Source organism: Anser anser, assembly GCF_964211835.1.
Source record: "Anser anser genome assembly, chromosome: 1".
In the NCBI taxonomy this organism is placed as follows: Eukaryota; Metazoa; Chordata; class Aves; order Anseriformes; family Anatidae; genus Anser; species Anser anser.
The window spans coordinates 130670971-130695414 of NC_139720.1; the positions used below are offsets into that span (position 1 = coordinate 130670971).

At 39.9% G+C, this 24444-nt stretch overlaps 1 protein-coding gene across 4 annotated transcripts in view; it reads right to left on the minus strand.

The window, feature by feature from the left end:
• The window catches only part of GLRA2 (glycine receptor alpha 2), a 142310-nt gene that overhangs the window by 17818 nt on the left and 100048 nt on the right, over positions 1-24444 (minus strand). For all 4 annotated transcript variants that reach the window (XM_083839453.1, XM_083839452.1, XM_083839451.1 and 1 more), the window contains one exon: positions 11540-11689. In XM_083839453.1, the coding sequence (XP_083695579.1) occupies positions 11540-11689 (150 nt within the window). The remainder of the gene's footprint in view (positions 1-11539; positions 11690-24444) is intronic.

Sequence of the window (24444 nt, forward strand, 5' to 3'; positions counted from 1 at the left end):
CAGACACAGTCACTGAGCTCAGCCTTACTTTTTTCATGACGAATGCCAAACATACCCTGTGAATATGCATTACAATTTGCAAAGTCATTAGTCACCCTGTTTGCTTTCATCTAACACATGGCTTTGGTTATTTCTATTCCTTCAATAACCTTGTACAAGATCCTTCTGCACTGCCAACACCCTTTTCACTTCACACAATTCTGGCTGCTCCAAAGGGCACATGCACTCCTAGATGCACAAATGCTGAGGAGCTGATATGAACATCTCAGAGCAAGTTTACGAAAAGTGTTTCAGTAATTCATAAATCTCATTCAGAAAACTGAGAGGAAATCCACTTTTATGGGGTCTGTGATGAGAGACTTGACTATTGCCAGGTAGAAAGTTTAAGCTGAAAACAAATGCTACAGCGAAGAACACGTTGAATATGCTGAAAAGGCAGAAAGCCTATTTGCAAACTGGGTAGGGAGAGCAACTAAGCTAATTCTTGTTAGGCAAGAGTTGAGAAGTAACTTTAAAAAAAAAAAAAAAGTAGCTATATAGAGTGATAATTCTGAAAACAGCATGAAAATCAAGAAATGACTAATCCCCTTTAGTTTTGCTAGGCAAATCATTACTAGAAATATTGGTGAGGCCACCTGGAGTGGGAAGCATGATATCCAAACATAAAAGGCTCAGAAGGAGAACTAGAATTAATAAATTCAGAAAACCTGAAACCCAGGCATGGCAGGACATGCCAGTATGTGAGGGCCTGGGGGAAACTGACAATTACTAGGCAGACAAGCACAAATGAGATCTGGTGACCTCTCTGGGAATCACAATGAAGAGGTAATGTAGGGAGAACAACGTCTAAAATATGTTGTGCCTCCTCTGCTTTTTCACCTTAGACATGAACACTTACACACACAAATGCCCATGGAATGACCTGTCTGCTAGAATATTGGCTGACTTTATGGTCTAATAAGCAAACTGCAGTTAAATACCCGCTTAATTTGCCACTGCTGCTCTATAAAGGATGGGGCAGGAGCTTGCAAAACGTACAAGGAAGGTAATTGTCTTTTCTGAGAGCCACTGGAAGTTTATAGGAAATAACTACATAGCCTATTGATAGGACTGAAGAATTAATGAGCAAGAGCACAAAGTAATTTTCTGAAGACTTGAGTACCAACGCACTGGTGTAAATATCTGTGAACACAAGAATGTCCCCCCGAGTTTCACATAGGAATTCCTATGACAGCGGCAAGGTCATCAACCTGTCATAGTCTGGACAGACTACTTGTGTAGTATTAGCACTCATGCTGCACATGCAGTGAAACACATGGTAATACCCAAATACATCCTAATTAATCTAACTAGGTACGTTACAATGAAAAAAAAAATAGCGTTAGGACCTAGCAGTATGTCTTCTGCACAGAAGGTACCAAAGGCTGTAAAAGAGCATCTTGTGAAGGACAAGTTGTCTTCATTTCATCAGCCTGTAATGGCGTCACACTCAATTAGACTTTCTATAATTTCCCTTGCCTTCCATGCTCAGAACAGAAGAAAAAAAAAAGGCCTACAATTCTGCAGATGGAGCAAGCAAGGAGACTTAGTGTTTGATTTTACACAATGCTTTGCAAAACATCAAGACTGTGAATGTGCCAAAACCTTGGTTTTTGCAGAAATATCTGTTGCATAGCTCTTGCCTGTCAATATGACAACCAAGACAAAACATATTAGAAGAGTGAGACCTCCATGGAAGTGAAAAAGGAAGCTGACATAAGTTAACAGACAATAGATAGATACATTTTTTTGGAGAGTTTGTGCTAGAGAGCATCAGGGCTGCTCCATGCAGGTACCAATGTGAGGCTGCATCCTGAAGAGGCAATGTACAACTTGCTTTCCTGTAATGGAGTATAAGAGCTCATGTTTGTGCAACTCAGATAATCTCTAATGAACAGGGTTTATGATCCCCACTCTTAATTAGCTATTCTTTTGTCAGTTTACAGAGCACCTGAAGGCAAGACTCCACCACCAGCACGTTTGGGAAGGCTTAACAGAAAAATGAATGAGTCAGTCCTAGGCAAAGTACTTCCATGTGACTAACAGAGAGAATCACCTCAGAAAACTTTATGTAGAATCAGCTGAAGAAAGTGAGATGAGGCATCAAAATAAAGATTTCCTGTCACCTCAGAGTCTTGTCATAATATCACGGAGAAATCAAAACCTTGGCACCTCACTAGAATAACCTACACTTATGCAAGTGGATCACATGTGTGTGTGTACAAATGCACGCACACTGTCTGTGTGAGAAATTATACACACGGGTTAGAAGTTTAATGATTCAAAGAGCTATGCAACATCTCAAGCAGATGTTACAAGCTTGATGCAGAAGTTCACAGGCATGATTCTGGGTTTCTCTTAGTCCACGTGTTTAGGTAACCACAGCAGCCTTTTCTGACCTTTCCAATTCGTTTGGAAAGAGCTAAAAACACTCTGGCAAACTTATTCTGCCATTAACAACCAACCAACCACTGGAAACTGAGCTTACCGATAGTAAGAACACCACCAGTCCTTCTCGGCATTGATCCTGTTGGAGTACAGAAGTGTTGGGTGAGCAGACCCAGGGCTGTGCCAGCTCTGAGATGCCATGAGAGGAGCCCAGTCACAGAGAATGGAAGTGGGTTAGTGACCTGTGGCTGGCCTTGGCAAGTTTTCAGATGCTTCCAATTTGAAAGGGGTGAGGACTCCGGGAAGACTCAGTAGCAAGCACTCAGAATATGGGGAGCTTCAAGGTGTTTATTCCTCCCAGTGTAACTCATCCTAGCCCCTTCCTCCTGTTGTAGCAAAAAAATATCTCATTCCCTAAAACCTACTCCCAGCTGGCCAATTGCCAATTTGCTATTACCAATAATAATAATAAATAAAGTAATAAAGAAGAAATCCATATTTACACTAACGTCTTTCTCTAGCAGTGGATCAGGTGAAATAAACATCTCTGATCATTAAATCAAACTAAAGGTGTCAAGAATCAGTCTCTGACCCATCAGTTTGCTATAAGCAATGATTAGTAACATGAAAAGCAAATACAAAACAGTGGTTTTTTTCCCTTTGGGGGAAAAAAAATGAGTGAGATAAAGAAAGAAATTACTGCAACACTGCTTTTTTAAAAGTACTATAAAAACTGGATTTTACTGGAACCCGTGAAGTTTTTCAGACCTTGAGACACAACGAGGTTTCAAAAGTCTAGTTAATACAATTTGGTTTTGCACAATGTCATTTGGACAACATCATTACAGAATGCTTCACAATTAATTACATTCAAATAACAGCTTCCATCCCCTGTGGAGAACGGGATTAATTGGGTCAGATGTAAATATGCATTTCATGGATCTTACTGAACACTTGCCCATCTCACCAATTTACCATGTAATTTGATACAACTGGTGTGCTATCCTCTGGAGACAGGCAGAACAAGCACAGTTGCAAGTCTGGGTAGAAATACACTGATACAGCAATGCTGATATACTTAGCCCGTATTATGCTTGGCTACAACAGTGTCACACTTTCATTCTCTTGCAGAAACACTAGTTTGTGCTTATCATGCTGAAATACTCGTCTGTTGGATATGAAGCTTAGGACAGAACTCAGAACTGATAAGAAGTGTTGTGATCGACAAAGGATCAGAAACTGTCCTCCTCCCAGGTGTCTTCACTCTCCCATTTCTCACCTGCAGTGAGAAACCCTGAGATCAGGGCCTTGTTGGATTCTGATTCTGGGCAGGAAAAGAGTAAAGATAAGATATCTACAATGGGATAAACAAAGGAGCCAACATGGGACAAAGTTTTTTTCCTTAACACCTTGCGCAGCCTAAGCCAAAGTCTTGAGACTGCAATGTATTTTCATTCTCTTTTTGGACACTTGGTCAGGGACAATTTAGGTTAAGTGTACTCCTCCTGCAGACTTCCTTCTTCATTTTTGATCATGAAATGTGTTTTCAATATTTTTTTTCTGCTGGATTTTTTTATTAAATAAGATAGGTCAGAATGCAGAATGAAAGAACCACCTTTTCTAAAATAATCTGGAAAACTCAAATTTGTGCCTGTGTTAGGTGGGTCTTGAAAAGCTATTTTTTGTGCTTTAAAGCATCAAAAATAAGAACACTGCTTCCTGGCTCTTTTTAGCTTTCTCTGCCCTATTTTCAGTTTGTAATCTCCCCTAGGTATAGTAAAAAATGAGACATTTGCACCCAGCTGGAGAGTACCTTTCATGAGCTGGAAAACTGCAGAGTTCATTTCTGGTGTATTTCCTGCTGTTCATGAGTAACTACCAGGACAAACTCACTCAAGTGAAGTGCAAACTTCAGTCCTCAAGGCTTGTCGGTTCAGAGCTGATCCTTTCAGCCACTGCATGCTGGGTAGGTACAAGAGAGGACTCGGAGCTTCTAAAGCAAGAGTAACACTACCGAGCAAACAAAAAAACTCTATCAGGTACACCTTCAGGCTTTTGCAGTCCTACCTTTCCCAGGTGGCACAGCACACTGCTGTTTCATAGCCGCAGTTCTGAAATTTTGTGGGTTTTATTGTTCCGCAGCCCCTTTAAGCTTCTATGTTCTGTGATACTTACATCCTGTTCATATCTTACTTAATATTAAGGATTAATGTGCTAGGGTAGTTGCAAGCTGGCCAACGTGGTTCATTATACTGCATCATGTCCTGGCTGGTGTTTTGGAGCAGAGCCTGGTCCCTATGGTGTGATTATCTCCCACGGGATACTCCATGTTGCACCTTTCTGATCATTTCAGTGAATATTAATATTTGCCATTTTGCAGTCTTACCAGCTTCCCATTAGTTCTCTACTTCTCTGGATTTCACTACCTCTACACTAGGCTTTTTTTTCCAGTCCTCCTTTTCACTTATATTTTTCACAGAACTATGGATTTTGTTCTCCTGATTTTGTCCACTTGGCTCTGTCTCTGCTCTGGTACTTGCTTACGTTACTTCAGCTTGTATATTTGAACTCTACCAGCTTTTATAAATGCTTAGATATTTGTGACTTGATACCTGGAGGTGTTTCTCAGAAACTAGTATTATGTATTCCATAAATTAGTCTGCCTTTAGTTACAGAATGGTTAATGTGTCCTTTTTTATTATTATTTGGGTTTCAGAGTTCTCTCTTTGGAAATATAACTGTCCTTTTTCTCTTCTGTTTCTTAGTTTCAAGTGAAATATATAAAAAAAGTCCATCATCACATAGTGTTTGAAGCTCTAATACACATTAATCACAGACACTCAATTAAGTTTTCCTAGCTTCTTACAATATTGCAACAAAAACTTTAGTACTATTTTTCACAACACTTGTAAACAGTTCCTTATAAAAAAAAATTAAAAAAAAATCTCTATTCCACTGTTTCTTTGTCTATGCTTGCTTTTCACTGGAAAATCTTCTGAACACATTGGTATTACTAAATTTTTTTGATCCATTGCTTGTATACCACCCCTCCCTTGGCTGAACATCTTCGTTTCCTACAGGTTACTCTGTCTTTTAGGACTTTTGTCACTCTTCAGGCTTCTGTCTAGAGTTAGACTAAGAATTTCTGTAAAGATATTTTTCTAGTTTGAAACAACGCTTTAATTGTGAGTTTAAATGTTTAAACTCACTATAGTAAGCCCATTTAATAAATAATAAAGATACTTTGATGTTAACTAGGGCCAATGTTAGTCTATTCATGCTCACAAACAAAGATAAACAAGGACATTCAAATGAATTTGCACAGGGAAACAGCAACATGTTGAAATACATTGTGCCTATTGTTTAACTGGTTCTGTGTGGTTGTACATGGGACTGCTACTTCAAGATAATGATCATTTTGGTGTATTTATCTTCTGCTAGAATTTTTCTGCACAATTACATTAAAGTGCTAATGCAATTGCCCTGGAGAAGGAAAATAACCACAATATCTTGAGCATGTTTATCTACAGCAGAAGCTACCCACTCTTTAATCCGCTAAGTAAGCAAGATGTCAGAGAGAGAAAAAGCCATTCAGACTCAGATTCCTATTTTTCACAATGAAGCTCATGTGCTAGAGCTCACTCTGTGAGCACCAAAAATAGCACAGCAAAGAGGGCTTTCCTTGAGCACTTCCATTATTCACATGATGCGGCATCTTACGTAACGCAAACCCTGCACGTTATCCCACCGAGTGCTGTACACACAGATGCTAGTGGACAAAAATTTCCATTGGGGACAGTAGTAACAAGTGCTTTAAAGGCCAAGTCAGGATAAAGGCAGTGATTTTTTCAACTGGCAAGCCTAGGAAAGCTTAGAAAATTTACTGGGGGTCTGATGGAGGGATTTCGATATGATTAAAATGGCAGAGATGGTCTTTGCTGCTCAGTGCGTGCTTCCCCTTTTTGAAGATGGAAATATTTGATCACCTTGACAGTTTCAACGGTTTTGTTCAGGGTACCTGCCTGCCCACTGGCACTTCCATCCAGAGATCAGCAGTTCTCTGGACCACTCGGCCAGCTGCTGCCACCTCTGCTTAGTGGAGTTATCCTTTGCTGCTGTAACCACCGAGTCTCAGTCCCAGCTCTGTCATTCGAAAACACCATTTGTGCCTCCCTCTGCTAATCTGCATGCATCTGAGCCCCGCTGGCTGCAGCACTGTTATTTGTATTGCTCTGTGTTCCCTGCACATGGGATTAAAGTCTGTCACAGCCTCCAGCTGCACAGTTTTTTGTTCAAGCTACAAAGTATTGATTTTAACACTAATAGTCCCAGACTTAACCTCTACTCTTGGTCATGGTATAATTTAGGAAGTCATCTTTGAGATGCTTGTACGAATACTAGTGTACTGTGACTCATTTTTACTACTGAACATATAACATAATAATTACAGTTTTCAAAAAGGGATGATTAAGCCCATGTAAACAGAGTTCTATTTTCCTGGAAACCCGTCATTTTGGAAAATAAGCAAATCTTGTTTGATTATTACAAATCATATTTTAAAAATCAGTTGTTTTCTTTCAGGTGATCTGGCACTAAGAAAATTTAGATTTTAATGTAATGAAACTGTACTACATCTTCAGTGCCATCAGACTCACGGCTTCTGTAGCCTATACACTATATATACAAAAAGTGGTATCATACATAGTAAATAAAAGCCATTTCTGTCAGTGAAATGTGGTTACTGTTGGATGTATTTCACTGCGAGCAGGAAGACTACACAAATCTTTAGGATAAACATTGAATATTTCCTCCAACAGAAACTGCACGGTGGGCACAGGCAGGGTGCAGGTCTGAGTAGCGAAGGACATAGGGTTTTATTCTGTATGGAAGGTGACAACCGGTCCTGACAGTGCAATCTTTTCTAATACAGTGACAGGACAGTGGTTCAGCTGTAAATACAGTTTCTTGTACATCAACAATGCAGCCTCAGCTTTCCTAGAGAAACATTAACCAGCCTGACTTCTGGTTTCAGAGATTTGACAGGCTCAGGTTTGTTGTGCTTTTGTGCAATGCTCTGAGGGTTGCAGCACTAAGAGGAACAAGACACAGAAGTAGCAATAACAAAAGCAGTGATAGAGGTGTAGGCTTACAAAACTGTGAACAGTATTGTTTTGTCGATCTAGCTGCTTAATCTAGGAATCTTGCTCAGGCATGGCTTGGTCCTTATTTTTTCAAATTAGCACTGAATGATGCAGTATAAATATTCAATCACCCTCTTTTCCACTCTTTCTTCTTGACTATGTCACAGTCACTTGCCTGTGAGTTTTACGTTTGCATTCACCATAAGCCCTTAGTTCAGTGAGCAATAAGTCAGCGAGCCAAGCTCCCTGCTTGTGAGGCTTCTTGTGGCACCACAGGCTATGTTCCCCTGTGCACATAAGTGTCCTTTTCTTGAGCAGAAAAGTACGGAGCTGCACCTATGGCAGCACTACTCCAGAAACCTCCATCTTGATGTATTTCCTGTGTTCACCCAGCTAGAGCAGCGTTGGGTGTTCTCTAGGGGAAATCAACTCCAATGCAGCTTCAGCTCTTAGGGCTTTACAGCAAAAACAAACAAACAAGCAAAAACAAAAACAAAAACAAAAACAAAACTAGAGAGATATAGTCCCTCTTTGTACAGTCCTGGATGTATATATAATATCAATATTAAAAAAACAGTAGAGAGATTTCTGCAAGCTTCCCTTAGGCAGAGGGTATCTGGGTCCTATGCGAACCTTAGCTGGGCTACTTGTACTAAGTGACTGATAAAATACACAGCACTACGTACTTACTTGCACTGGTTTTGTAGATGTATGACACCAGCTTTCCGCTGGCAGCACAGTAATACTGATCATATCTTCTAGGAGACACTAAAAAAAATATTTTTGTACTCATTTCTCTATGTGTGTAAATATGACTATTTCTACAGTAGAAAAAATGCAGAAATGAAGGCTCTCTTCTACTGTTTGATACTGTAGCTCTTTAAGAGAACAATTTATTACTTTGCAAGCCCTCTATCCTAATTTTGCTGTGTAACAGGAGCAATGTTTTTTGTTTTGATTTGGAAAGCCAGTAATTCCCTTTACAGTGTACAAAATCCACTGAAATCATATGCATCTTATAATCAAATAACTTTACAGACCTTGATCAAAGTAAGAGGCCCATTACAGCTTAAAAGCTGTTCAGGCAATTTTTTTTGTTTTGTTTTGTTTTGTTTCAGAAAACCAGGTCCTGAAAGATTTAAATTCTAGACCCTTTTTATTTAAACGAATGAACCGGCAGCAAGCAGTGAGCTGCACACTAAGCTCATTTCTCTCTCCATCACTGATTTTATTACTTCCACAACTCACCCGTAATCTGGATCTATCAGCTGGTATTGTATTGCTTCAGATCTGCTACACATCACACTGTGTAAAAGATTTCAGCCCCATGGTTCTTCTCCAAACAAGTAAAAAGAAAGCAATGAAATACATTTTTTGGTTCACAGCTATTCATACTCCACTAAACAAGGTTTAGGACAAGATGAGAAGGAACAGTGCAGGCTGACAGTTCAGGAATAAATACCGCACCAGTAAAAATGTATTTCATTATACATACCTAGTTTGGTTGGACTGCACTCATCTGAAAGATGACACAGTGTGGGGTTTTCTGTCTCAAGGCATTCCTTATGCTCCTGCTTCATGGTCTCCCTCCCTCCCCCGGCCATCCCCACCCCACAGCTCCTCTCCCCCCCCAGGTTAAACAGGATTAGCCTTCAGAATATACATGCACTTTGCTTAGGTTTGGAAAGGGAATTGCACAACCCAACTGTGGGAAAAAAAGCAAGCATAAGGAAGGGTCACAAGAACGTGCAACATGAAACTGCTGTTCATGCTGGGGACAGTACTGTATATTTTGTGGGGACATTTAGCAAAGAGAACACAAGAGGTTACTAGTGATGCCATGAAAATCATCCATTCTGCTGATCTATGACATCACTGTGCATACACGATCTCTCTCTTGCTTTCTCTTTCTCACTACGGTTTTACCCTCAAACTTGAATTGCCGATCTGATTCACTGTCCCGTAAGCTGATGACTCTTTGCTCCGCAAGCCATTCACGCGCCTCACGGACTCGACGCTTTCATTCCCAACAGTCATAGTCTGTGCCTGTCCCCAGATTGTCAGCAAGAATGAGAACAGCACAGTGGCAACACAACGACATACGTACACAACACGCAAAGAGAAGAATGGTTCAGTTAGAGAAGACCATCATGCAAAACAACACGAACCACTTTCAACGCAAAATAAACTGAGAATAACGTTGTGAGAGACAAACTCAGGTAAAGAGATGCAGAAAATGCCTCACAAAGAGATGGCCTCAGCATCACTATTCTCTATTTTGAAATTTGTGCAAACAGATTCATAGGAAAAGTGATAGCAAGCCTGTGCAAATGGATGTGTCTTACTCCAACAGAATATTTCACAGTATTTAATTATGGCATTGTCCATTTTGCATAGAATCAACTGACTTGCTTAGACGATGTCTTCTGGAGATAAGATTTTAAATACCTTTCTCTTAATAGCCACCAAAATAATCCTTCCCACAGCAGATGAATGATGACTGCCATGGACCAAAACTTCATAATTTTCAAGTGATGTCACTGTCATAGTGTTACCAGTGGTGGCTGCTTGCCAACTAGTTCACCCCTAATGAAGACATCATACCCCAAACTGAAATTACAGACCCAGTTCAGCAGCTTCTGATGCTGCTATGCAGTTTTTGGAAACAGAGGTTTCCAGTGGCGGTACCTCTGGCTTGTGTGCCTGCAGATGAGCAAGCATTTCTGTTCCCTCCCGTAATCTAATATTAACGGGAATCTCAAACCATCTGACAATAGCATTAAACCAGAAGACAGAACTGGATTGCTTCCCAGAGCATCCATCAAATATTACATTAGCTAATGAACAATTATTAGACAGACCTGTCAAAACAAAAATGCCCTATGCCATTGTTGTCATCCCTCTTATAAGGAAACCATTATCTGCAGCTTGAAACACTTGTGCAGCTTAAGTGAATATTTACTTTGCCTAGTAAATGTTCATGTGCAGCAGCAAACCTAAGAGTTTCTACTGATACTAAGATAACAGTGGCACAGATACAGGAAGGATAAAGATGTTATAGTTATGGGAATGATCATAACTGGACTAAAATTCAGTTCAATATATATTCTTGCCTTTTCATTCACCAAAGGGGGAAAAACAAAACAAAAGAAAACAAAACAAAACAAAACAGGAAAGATTGACAGACTTCCTAAAAGTATTTTTAGACTGACATCTAAGTTAAGAGCAAGCCTCCCTTCTGCATTTCAGTTACTGGTATAAAATGATATAATCATAATACTCAAAAAGCATTTCTTTGTTAAAAAAAAAAAAAGTGAAATTAGTATCAGTAACAAACTGTGAAATGATAGAATATAGAAAGGAAATTGTCCTAATCCTTCCCTTTTTCTGGGTGGTCAACTTTACTGGTTTTGAGCATTGGTGGTTTAGAAGTGAGGTCAGAACTGCTGATCACACCTGCAGTGGGCTATGCTAAAGAATTTCCCATTTTAGCATAAAAAGACACCAGAAAAGATAGGTCCCAAGCACATGCTGATGTCAGCACATCTGGATGATGTCAAAGAAATAATATTGGTATACTATCTGTGTCACTGATTCCAACTGTTCCTTATCTGCTAGTTAGTGCCACATAATAGCATAATATTTGGGGATTAGAAGAAAATATAATGCCAGTCCAGACTGGAATAGCTAATAAATTTATATGTAAAGGTGCAGCTGCTTCAGCAATTTCGAGAACAGAATAAAATTCTTGGAATCTGTGACCAGTCTATTGACATTTATTGATATCTTCATGAACTGCAAATAACCACACCAGCCGATTTTTAGCTCTTTCTCAACACATAAAGCACTCAAAAGGAAATTTTAGAATAAGACTCTCCTGCAAGGGCAACAACTGAAGTGAGAAATCAACCTGTGTGTCAAGAATGCTGTCAGGGCAAAGTCAATTGTCCTGAGTAAAGGGCAAGCTGTACCTTGTTTTGTCTCCTTTGCCTTCTTCGAAGCCTCAGAAACTCCTTGTGCTGCCGTGAAACAAAGTTGACTGCTGCATATTCTAGCAATGCAGCAAAGACAAAGAGAAGGCACACGGCCATCCAGATGTCAATAGCTTTTACGTAGGAGACCTAGAAAGAAAAAGGACATAGCATATTATGTTTCAAACTTCTTCATAAGCTGGAGATATTGACATGAAAAAGTAAACACATTTCTGCACAGCGTGAATTCCAGTTGCTCGATTAGGTGTTTTTTTGTGTGTGTGTGTGTGTGTTTTTGTTGTTGTTGGTTGGTTGGGTTTGGTTTGTTGCCTTGTTGGTTTATAACAAAATAATCCAGCTATTCATGGATATGTGTGTTCACAGAGAACACACAAATTATGAGCTACAGCCCTGAGCAAAAGAATCAGGATAAGTCTAACAAAATACAATTGTGTTTAAAACTCAAAATCCCAGTTTACCAGAATGAATATGAATACAATACCCATTGAAAAAAACATCCTAGAAAGGTTATATTTTTCACCTTTTTTTCTCTTTTATGAACCAATTAGCATGTTGATTAAATGTCTACATTTGATATCTATAACCTGAAAGTAAACTCAGGGTACTGTATCCTAATGGTTGATATAACTTCACTAATACATGTGGTATTAAATGTTCGATCACAGTTGCTTGACTTCTATCCAACAACTTTATAAGTAAAAATAAATCTTCACAGACATTATCCATTAGAAATACCCAAATACCAGATGCCTTTATTATAGCAAAAGCCTATTCTGATTTGAGATGACAGGTCCACAATACGATCAGATGTATTAAGCACAGTAATGTCACAAGATTTTTATCATATTACCCACACAGCAGGCCAAAGAGTAGCCAATTAATGAGCTACACACTATCCATATCAAAGGTACGTTGTCCTCCATAGCTGTATTTGGTCTCTGCCTTTCTTTGTAGTCTTAGAGTTTTTAAGCAAAGATCTTATGATTAAGCAACAGCAGGATGTCTCTACTGTTTATCAGATATTACATCCAGGGTGGAATTATAATCATCTGACTTTTAATGTCTGCAAAATATATGTGAGTTAGTTGCCTAAACTCCTTTGATATAAATGAATCAAGGAATGAAGAATAGGCATTTCTAGGATGCAATACATCTGAGCTGTTTTAGATGTCCACTTTAGGATGAGATGACTAACACCCTAGCAGCGCTTTTTTGTCTTCACGTCTGTGTATAGGAGCTTAGAACCTCATGATCTCGGTATATATGTGTGAGACTTTATGCAGTTGTCTAAATAAAAACATCATATACTACCATCTTAGGTACTTAGCCTCCACTTGATAATCCAGGACAGCACAAATCTCCAGTATCATGATAGCTGGTCCTCTGGAGATATCTCAGAAACCCAAAAGCATCCCAAATGGCACCACCACACAACTGAATTAAGCTAAGAAAAATGGATTGTACCCAAACTCTGAAAAATTATAATCAACAGGCATTTAATGTCAGAGCAGTACCCTGCAGGTTAAGCAATCCAGTGCAGTCAAAACATGCAGTAGACTGAAAAGAGAGCAGAAAAGAATGTGTCATGCATCTAACAATCTCATGTTTAGTAGAGCCAATATCCACCTCAGGAGAATCCCCTCTTACCCTAAGATACTTTGCACATGCTATCCAAATTGTCCTGGCTCTTATGCTCATGGCTACCGTTTTGTGACAAGGGAAGCATGCCTATCTCTGTAGATTTTGCTCCTGTTCACCATGTGCTTAAATAGCATTATTTGTCAAAGCCTGTAGAACATTTTTGTTAACATCAAACAGAATATACTGCACTATGTGTTCCAGCAAGCAATACAAGAAGAGGAACTAGCATTTAAAGCATGGCAGAAAAGATACAGAGCTCCATTTTGCAGATCCTGAACACCGAGAAGGTCTTTTTGGAGGAGCCAAGTATTGTTATACAGCCTGCATGAGGAGAACACACCCTTCTGCAGCTGAGGCCATAGTCCAGCTCCACACTGCAGAGCCCACTGCAGCGCTCGCAGTACAGCATGCCCAGGCTGGGATGGAAGAGGACCATTCAGCAGGCAAAGGTGATAGTGTGAACCTGTGCCTTTTGGTTAGATATCACACAGGTATGCATCTCTCTCACACAGACAGAAAAATCTTACAAGTGACATCTTTTTGGGCAGCTGGGAAACCCAGTGAAAACTCTGCGATGTCCCAGACACTCTGTGCCACAGGCTGAAGCGCAGTAGGAATCAAGTCGCTGTAATTTCTGTAAAATGCAGCTAAGTTTAGGTTGTTTGTTACCTTCCTCGAAGGGGCAGCTTGTTTTGCTTTACAAACGCCCTTAGGAGACATATTAGACATGCATAAACAGCTGGACTGTGCTGCCAGAGACAGCACAATGCAGGGAGTTGAAGTCACAGGAATCAACATTTCTGACTGTACAAATCCTGTCCTGGTGGGCTTAAAGCAGTGAGGGCAAAATAATAAAGAAAACTCTGAGTTAACCTTCCGGCCACTGACACAATGCTGTCATAAATGGCATCCACACACTTGCTGGGCCATCTGGATTATTTTAGATCCAGGCTGCTGTGCTGGGATCAGAGGATCACAATATATTTGGCAGGTACGCAGCTTGTTTTATTGTGTAGTCATTGCCACACCATGGCACAGATTTAAATGCGCAAACAGAAAGCAATTGCTTCCAAAACACATTCAAAATAAATATATGGAAAAGTGCTATTTCACTTCTAAGTGTTATCTGACCCCCTCATTTCATATCACTTTATATCATTTTTTTTCCTGCATATCTATCCCTGGTATGTACAAAATTCTGCTGTTAAAAATCTAAAAGCCTATTAAATTTTCTGAAGCCAGATTTTTTTTCCAGCCATCCCTATGCCTGGAAAACTATGTGAGTCTTTTACACCAAGACTAGGAGGTCCTCATCTGGTACACATTTCCAGGGAAGTTTTAAGGTGGGTGCCCAGCTTTTAGATCAGCACTTGGTGTGTGCTGTAAAGCATACACAAAACAAAAAATCGATGGACTTTAGGGTCTCTTCCTGCTTTAGCGGACTTTTTGTCTGTATCTTCCTTCAATTAGGAAAGGGCCACAGCTACCAGATCACAGACTGCTCTGAAGTGAGCCCCTCCCAACCACCTCTGCTAAAGCTGTTCCACTTTGTATGAAAACACATAAAAATACATTGGCTTGGGGACTGGGAACAGTCTCCTCTTTCCAGATGTAAATGATAAGCTGTGGAATGAATTCATCCCCCGTCTGTGTCCTAAACACATGCAGTGATTGAGAGGGCCGTATCACAGAGTATTTCAAGGTGGAGGAACAATTTCCTCAGGGACATGAAGACAGAAAGGTTGTGAATTTGATCTACACATTCCAGGTGAATGCTATAACCACTTGCCTACCAGATGCTTCAGCTTCTCACTGTGGTATCTCACATGTCAATGAAATGCCCTTTTCTAGAAGCTCCTCAGCATTTCCCACTTATCTCCACAGGAAACTCTCCGCTCAGCAGGCTCTATGATGTATCTCATTCCTAGATGCTTATTTCTCCTTTGCACTGTACAGGGAACTTTTCACATCTAATTTTCAGCTAAAAATACTTCTGAGTGACGCACTCTTAGGAGCTGGGGTCTGCAAAACTGAGTACTTTGTGATAACACAGGCACACTCCTTGCTTTGGCAGATTCTTCCACCAAGCCCAAAAAGAGTTAACACACTGTTAGCAGCTATGTTTTTTTTTTTTTCCCAGATTGCAGTCTAGCATGAAAACTGATGTGTCTGCCCAACCAAAAAGCTAACAGCACTTGCTTCAGTAAGGACCTCATCAAACAATGCTTTATCTCCTGCTTCCTTAACTACTGCATCCAAGTTCTTTGAAACATAGTCACTAATGTGTACACATTTTTGGAGAAGGTTTCCTTGCACCTAACTAAAAAAAGTTATGTATTTTTTTTTTTGTTTCTGTTTCTGTTTTTAAATTAATACTAAGAAAAAAAGGGGGGGGGGGGGCAAAATGCCTCTAAGTAGAACATAGACATCAACACCATAGTCAAAAGAACTGTACTCTCTAAAAATGCCTATCTGTCATTTTTGACTAAGTCTGGAGAGTTATGGATGGCTATTTACGGTGTAGATATCTGCTTTATACAGGCCTGTGATGGTAAGATAAAGCCTGTAAATCATCTTTGTTAGCTAGTGTCTTGTTACCCCACACTAGTCTACGTAGTATGTACTGTTACCTTAGTACCTACCACCTTTCTCATAATTCCTCTTACAGGACAGAACACAAGGCGTACAATAACACTACCAATTCAGAGTTAACATTATCAAGCTGCCAAGCGTAAAATGAAAAAGTAGTACTGGTTGTTGTTTTTTTAAAGGTAGACCTTGTAAAGCATTCTCTGAAAAGCCCATAACCCTGACAGTACACTGGCTCCATTTACTTTGCAGTACTTTTAGAAGCAGTTGTTTGGAAACTCTGTGTCATTCAGCATTATCATGTTCAGAAAGCACATTAAGATTTTTTTTTTGCCCTTTTCTTTCTTTAAATAGCTGCTCTGGTTTTTACTGAATGTTGAACAGCTATTTTTTTTTTCTTTCTTTCCTTTTTTTTTTTTTTTGGATGGTGGTGGTGGTATTTAAAGGTTCCCACTAATAAAACCATAAATTATATTAATTATTCAGATACTCTGTAAATGTTTTAGGGCCAGCTCTATTTCTGTTACAGCACAAGCCTCTTGAGACAACTGCTTTAACTCTGATTCAGTCTAACAGGTGTAAAATGGGAATAAAGACACTTCTATTCTCTCACAGTATTCTACATTGTGAAAATAATTTCAATAAGCAGTGTAAAGATCTCAGAATTCATATATTCACTTATTTTTGTTGATAAGATCTCATTAAAAAATATATATGTTTGACTTGAGTTATGAAGCCCAAATCCTTTATTTTGTACAATTCTAGGCAAGAATTTTCAAAGAAGCAAATCTTCAGCTACTGGGAAATGTACAATTTGGAAACAAATGTCTCTTATGCAGTCAAAGAATCTCTCGGGGAAAAAAAGTCAGAGAAGTTTTCAGATTGGAAATGTAAAAATAGAAGAAAGTAACATTTTAACTCAAAACTGAAATCAAAGTTAAGTAAAACTGCCTTCCTGTACTAGGAATTGATGTTGCATTAAATTTCATTTTACTTTTTAAATCAAAGCACTTACATGAATTTTTGTTATCATAAAATCTGAATTCATAAAGAAACTGATAGCTCTTTCATTCATATCAGCTGTACACAGTTGAAAGTGGAAGCACCAGCCCTAGTTTCTCTGCATTTTCCAGACAGAAATGTTTCTGAATGAAGAACACGTTGTCTGTATCTTCTTTTTGTTTCACCATTATTCTGGACCTCTCTTTTCACCCACGTGTTTCACTGCCAGGAAGTATCATCATGCTAAAACAAATTCTTATCAGAAAATGCAAATTACTTTCTCAGTCCTAAACTTTCAGGCATTTTATACTATTCTGTTGTTGCAATGCTTTCCTGTTAATCGTCCTTCATGTTCTGCAATTTTAGACAGTCATAATCACAGTGCAATACCTTGACTGGTCAGCTCAGCAAGACTTTCTAGCTTACTGGGGGGGGGGGGGGGGGGGGGGGGGGGGGAAGAAAACATGACAGCACCAACTTTAAAATCAATGGGATTGACTTACTGGTGAGAAAACCTTCATGAAGCATTCAAGTAAGATAAGTAAAGCAATTGCCCATCGCAGCTGGCTCTGTGACCTGTTCTCAAAGGGCAATGGTTTTGCGGGACAGTAAGAGGGCTGATCAGTACCAGTTTAACTGCTGCATCTCACTCCTTTACACAAGCATCCCTGGAAATACAGAAAAAGTCCTCTAGGCCAAAATACTCTGCCTTCATATGTTTTACTTTTTCTGTGGAACAACCATGTGGGCAGAGAATGGGAGAAACTAGGTCATTTTTTCTTGCCTTGACTTGCTCGGTCCTTGGCCCCAACCCAGAGAATACCTTGGGTTAGGAGCTGGAGCTTCGCTTGGGCTTGGAAGTGAGTACACAAGCTGCAGAAGCTGCTTGGCCCCTTCTACATCATAAAAAAATATGGAAGAAGATGAGAACAGACAGGGAAAGGAGGCCCCTAGAGGTCCGTGGTTTGGTAATTCCAGTACTTAGAGCCAACGAATATTTTACAGCCAAGGACAAGAAGCTTTCAATACGTCTTAACATCCTCACAGAGACGAGTTCAAAACCAGTCTTATAAACAGGAACAGAAATCTTTGAAAGAAGAGTAAGGTTAAGAGCCTTGGGATGGCGAGGCCATCTTTGTGATGTTTATAGCACACCCACTACAACACACTAATCAACAACCAAAGTAATGACAAGGTTTATTGCAGAAAGGAATATTGTCATGCTCCAGAAGTTCAGCGTGAAGGATGAAAAAGGAGGGAATGATAACAAAAGCTGTCATCTCCCAGACTGAGACTGTGGCAAATGTTTGTTTGCATCTTCAAGACTTCGTTGTTCACATTCTTTCACTTATCTATTTTTAATGAAAAAGTTTAAGCTATCAAAACTATTATTCTGTTACTGGAAAATAAGCACTTGTACTATGGGCCTGATTGTAACAGGAGATGGTTCGTTGGTGATTAAGTTATGCGGAAGTTGTATGTGCCTGTGCTGATTTTGGCTGGGATAGAGTTCATTTTCTTCATAGCAGCTCATATGGTGCTATGTATTGGATTTGTGATGAAAACAGCGTTGATAACACACTGATGTTTTAGTTGTTGTAGAGCAGAGTTTTTCCCGAGTCAAGAACTTTTCAGCTCCTCATGCTGCCCTGCCAGCGAAGAGGCTGGGGGTCCACCAGGAGCTGGGATGGGACACAGCCAGGACAGCTGACCCCTGCTGAGGACAGCTAACCCCTACTGACTAAAGGGATGTCCCATACCGTATGAGGTCATGCTCAGCAATAAATGCTGGCGGAGACGTTTTCAGGGCTGCCATTGCTCGGGGGCTGGCTTGGTGTCTGTCAGATGGTCATGAGCAATTGGGTTTTGCATTTCTTGTTTTTTTGTTTTGTTTTCTTTTCTTTTCTTTTGTTTTCTTTTGGCTTTGTTTTTCCTTTGTTTCTTTTTGTTCTTTTTATTATTATTTAAATTTTTCTTATTAAACTGTCTTTACTTCAACTCACAAGTTTTCGAATTTTTGTCCTTCCAGTTCTGCCCCTCACCCCACTGGGGCAGGAGAGTGAGTGAGCAGCTTCACAGAGCTTAGCTGCCTACCAGGGCTAAACATCAGTACTGTCCTTCACCAGCTCACTTACTTCATTGCTAGGCAGGTTGGGAAGATACTAGCCTGGCTGGTGACCTTCTTTCCTTTTGAGGTTAAATGGGGTTAAAATCAAGTCCCAGATGTTCCACTGCAGAGCTCAGCTACTATTCTCAAAGTAAAATGTTTATTTTATGCTCACGTAACTGGTTTGGTTGGCTCGTTGGATGAATGGAAAAACAGCAGTAACTGGTGAATGTGAAACACACTTTTCCCAGTTATTTTAATAAAACAACTTTACTTTTTTGACTAGAATATCTTGTTCATTTTTTTCCCCAGAAATATCTGTTTTGTCTTCCATTTTCTAATGAAATGTGGAACATTTTCAAAACAAAACAAGAAAGAAATATTTAATTTAAAAATGCTGAAGAAAATTATCCTAACCTCCCTCCATTATTTGAAACTATCCACCAAATCATCAGGGATTCACAAGTTGTTCCAGTCACCCAGAAATGTCTTTTTTAGTGAATAAACTATTCATCTAATTTTTTTTTTTTGCTCTATTTGTATCGCGGGTTCTGCCAAGTCATGAGACGCTAAGCTTCCCATCCACCACTGATGCAGAACTAAATGCTGACTGTATTCAAGCCAGAAAAAGTATGTAAAACACTTATGATTTGTTGTGCCTTCGAAGATGAAGAGTATCTTCTTATATTCTTTAAAGATGGTATGGAAGTTAAGGCATATACAAAGATGCTGGGCAGGGGCCAGAGGAGGTGTGTAACAAAATTCATTAATACGGCTAATAGTGATTTTAGTGTTGCTAACCATCCCAAAATGCTGCAGATGCAGTAAGTATTTGTAAGTGCTGACTGCCACCACTGTACCAGTTCAGTCCTACTCCCCTGGAAGAGGGAGAACAAGATGCTCCCCACATTAAGTCCGACTGAAAACTGGCGAACAGAGTGAAACTGGCTGCTGAGAAACCACAAGTACCCAACGCTTTGTGAACCTCTGCAACACATGGTTGAGACCTAATTCAGATGACATAGGATTGTGTTATGGTGCAGTGTATCAGCAGCAAGTGATAAAGGGAGCACAGAAAAGTTACTTCACACTGGAGACCCCTATTTCTTTAAAGTGTGTAACTCTATTCTGCATGATATATTACAAAAAATAAACAGGTGTACCAGGTAAAGGAAAGCTATTCTAGAGAAGCATATATATATATATATATATATTTCTTTTTAGCATGAGCTGTGCCTGTACATATTTTATGATCTTTCTTCTCATACAGCATATTTACACCTCTAAAAATGTAATCCCATAAATACAGAATCAGTTATAAGGCTGGTGAAGCCAGAAGACTGTTTGTTTTTCCTTCCCAAGGGCATTTGAAGTATTGGCATATTCATCATGTGTCATTTTCTGTGATCATACGGTGTAGTTGCCTTGTATTTCTGTGGTGGGTTTACTCAGGAGGGCACCTGAGCTCTGCCACAACTGCTCTCTCACTCCCCATCCCCAAAGGAAAAGGGGAGAAAATACGATTAAATGGGCTCAAGGGTTGAGAGAAGGACAGGGAGATCGCTCAACAATTGTCAGCACGGGCAAAACACACTCTGCATAGGGAGATTAATATATTTGATTGCCTATTGATAACAGACAATAGCAGTGAGAACTGAAAGCAAACTACAAACCTCTTACCCCCATACAACCTCTTCTACCTCCTCCCCCCAAGCAGCACAGTGGAATGGGGGAATGGGGGCTGCAGTCAGTCCCTAAGGCTTTGTCTCCGCCGCTCCTTCATGGTCACTCTGCCCCTGCTCCCCGTGGGGTCCCTCCCACGGGATGCCGTCCTGCCCGAACTGAGCCTGCGGGGGCTGCCCACAGGCAGCAGCTCTTCAAGAACTGCTCCCACACGGCTCCGTACCACGGGGTCCATCCCCCAGAAGCAAACTGCTCCAGCACGGGTCCCCCACGGGCGGCAGCTCCCCCCAGACCCCCTGCTCCTGCGTGGGCTCCTCTCCACGGGCTGCAGCTCCGGCCCGGGGCCTGCTCCTGCGGGGGCTCTCCATGGGCCGCAGCCTCCTCCAGGCCACATCCACCTGCTCCACCGGGGGCTCCTCCACGGGCTGCAGCGTGGAGATCTGCTCCGTGTGGGACCCATGGGCTGCAGGGGGACAGCCTGCTCCACCAGGGGCCTCTCCACAGGCCGCAGGGGAACTGCTGCTGCCTGCCTGGAGCACCTCCTGCCCTCCTGCTGCACTGACCTGGGGGGCTGCAGGGCTGCTTCTCACTCCTCTCTCTCCCAGCTGCTGTTGCCCAAAAGTTTTTTTTTGTTGTTTGTTTGTTTTTTTTTCCTTTCTTAAATCTGTTTTCACAGAGATGCAAACAACATTGCATATTGGCTCACCTCTGGTGAACAGCTGGGTCCCTTTTGGAGCCGTCTGAAACTGGCCCTTTATCTGACATGCGGCAGCTTCTGGACTCTTCTCACAGAGGCTACCCCTGCACACTCCACTACCAAGACCTTGCCGTGTAAACCCAACACAATTTCCCCTTCCTGACAATTCATTCTTTCTGTTCAGGAAGTTTAGACAAGATGCACCACTTCCACTTCAAAGGCCTATGACTTCTTTGAAAATAGTGTGATTATTTTTAATGAGAAAGAAAAGAAAATGAGCAATAGCTTGTGGTTGTTTTTCTAACCAAACATTTTGCAGCTGAGAAAAATCCTGTGATTTGGACAGATAACGGTGTTGGTAGTCAGTTTGGGAGCAAACCCAGTGGTTTTATTATGCAGTGATAATGCAGGGACTGGCTGGCCTCTCCTACTGGGAATGAAGTAACACTCATATTGAAATTGTACCCACGGTCAAAAGCCTGGTTTTGCAGAAATGTAGTCAATTATGCGTGGTCTCAATTTTGACTAAGATTACAATAAAATGGAAATGTATCTTATCAAGGCCTGGAGCTGAATCTAGTTCAGACCACTACAGAAATGGTTAACAAAAAGGTAAAGAAGGGAAATAGTGAGTTATCTGAAAATAAGAGGTTCTGGTGACCCTGCCCCAGAGCTGTGTGTTGAGTTCATGCCTCCTAAACAAGGGCAGAGTGGGACTAGGACTGAGCAGATCCACGTAAGGATACGTGAAGATCTCAGAATCAGACCTCCAACACCAAGCATAAGCTCTCTCCATATATATTCCATACATCTCTGTTCTTTTCCTCAATCTCATTTTGTCTTCTTCAGTCTTCAAGAAATCAGTATTGAATAAGAGCTCACAGCCATTTGACTGTCTTCTTTTTCCTTTAAAAGCAATCAGACTTCTAATATAGTTTTCTACGGTCAAAAGGAAAAACAATCTTCCTGCCCTCACCAAAAAACTAGGACTCTGCAACCGTGAACTACCCACAGGTTGCTACAACATCTCAGTTCCCCATCAATTAATCCTTCAGATTTGGTTTGTGAATAAAGAAAGTCATAAAAGCAATCTCATTTTGGAAGAAATAAAATACCAGTATTTGTGACATTTCTTGTGTATGGACTAAAGAAACTAATCAACAGATCAGCAGAGCAGTGGTGATCAGTTTATGGAGGTGACAAATAAGGATTGATGTCCCTGCTACAAAGAAGCAGCTTCTCATTTCTAAGTAATTGAAAGACATTTATCACTCAGAAACACCCCCATATCCAGCTGGATCAGTGCAAATTGAGAATTACGTGTGGCTGCTGTAAGACATGGGCAAATACGCATAAGGGCGGCCTTTGCAGATACATGACAATGTCTCAGGTATCATTTACAATAAAAGTTTCTGAGTCTTCCTTCCTAGTGAAATCTAGATAATATTTCTCTAATGTCATTAAATGCTCACTTGTCTACTTGGACTCTAAGTGGTAAATTCCTCAGTGTATAAAATCGTGGATAAAAACAATCACCAAGGGAAAAAAAATGAGGAAGATTAAAGTGGAGTCACAAAACCATGATTGCATGATTGCTGGCAAGAGCTGCTGGCAGGATTTTGAAACAATGTCATTAAATTCATTAACAGAGTGAAATACTGATACTTACCAAAGGAGAATTTATATTTCAGATTCAGTTGAAATAAGAAGCCAGTGTGGTATGTATCTGGATACAGACAAAATGCCTACTTTTGGAATGCCAGGCTCTCTACTGTGATTACAATTTTTTTGGTTAGTTGGTTGGTTGGCTTTTTTTTTTTTTTTTTTTTTTTAACAGAGCATTAACTTAGGTTCAGAAAACCCTTTCTGTTTCCTCTGTAGATCATAAACTATCTAAGTCACCTAGAGTGAAAAGTAATCATCATTCAGCTCAGCCACATCCATTCTGAATGCAGTCATTACACCTGCCACCCAGTTAGGAAGAATTGCACTAAATTCCATTATTCTTTAACCTTTGAAGAGTTAACTGACTCAGTGCCTGACTGTTATCAAATAATACTCACAATATTATTTTTGTAGCAATAGGAACAAATCCCTTCCTTTCTCATCAACCAGGTAAGAACCACAAAACTGGTGGGCAGCAGTGTAGCTGCTGTGATTAATACCAAGAACATTTGCACCTATACATACATTTTTAGGTATAAATTTTTTTAAAATTTGATATCAATAAAACTGGGCTAATGCTTAGGTGACTGCTTAACATTCTACAACATCCTCTCCATGCTGTATTTCCTATTATAGTCACAACTAAATGAATCATTAAAAGTTATCCAATTCATTGAACAAAAAAACAAATACCTAAAATTAGAAAAAGGATGCCTAGGGCAATATGCCTTTTTTCTTTAGCTCTTGGTCTTTGCTGAAGAGAGTTGATTTTTCTAATTCTTCCCTAAGATTCTACTCCTAAATTCTGGATTTCTTAGGACTTTGAGCAGTTTAATCTGGTGGAAAAAGGCATTTGTTTATTTTTGTGAATAGAGTTGATTTTTATGACTGTCAGTCTCTCTAGATTAGAGATGGGTAAATTAAACAAAACCTTTAGTTAGAGAAAATTGCCTTACCAACTCTAAATACATCCAAGTAAAACAACTGAGAATAGGATGGTTCATTACATTACATTACTCAGTATCTACATATGCTTCTTTCTTGAGTATCACTTGATTAGTTACTGTGCCTGAGCCACATATCATTCTTAATGATTCTTCTGGCTCTGTATTCTGCATTGCTACTTTCATCTGATTTGACTGGAAGCAAGAAAAAATATGTTTGTGTGCGTGTGGATAGTTTAAGCAATATGTAACTAATAATAATGGTGCAACAAAACAATCTGTATATACAGTCCATCAAAGAATTCACCTTCTATTGCTTTTTTTATTCTTTTTTTTTTTTTTTAAGAAAAAGGGATTCTAAATTAAAATAGGTCTCCTTAAAAAAGATTCCAAAGCTGACATTGAAGAAAACATAGGCTCAAGAGGGATAACACAACCCAATTCCAATTGTAAGTGGTACTGAGTCATATTTCATGTACAGTAAAGCACTTTAGGAAATGCAGAATTGAAAGAAGATGTACAATGGGAATAATAGAATACGGTAAAGATGAAAATG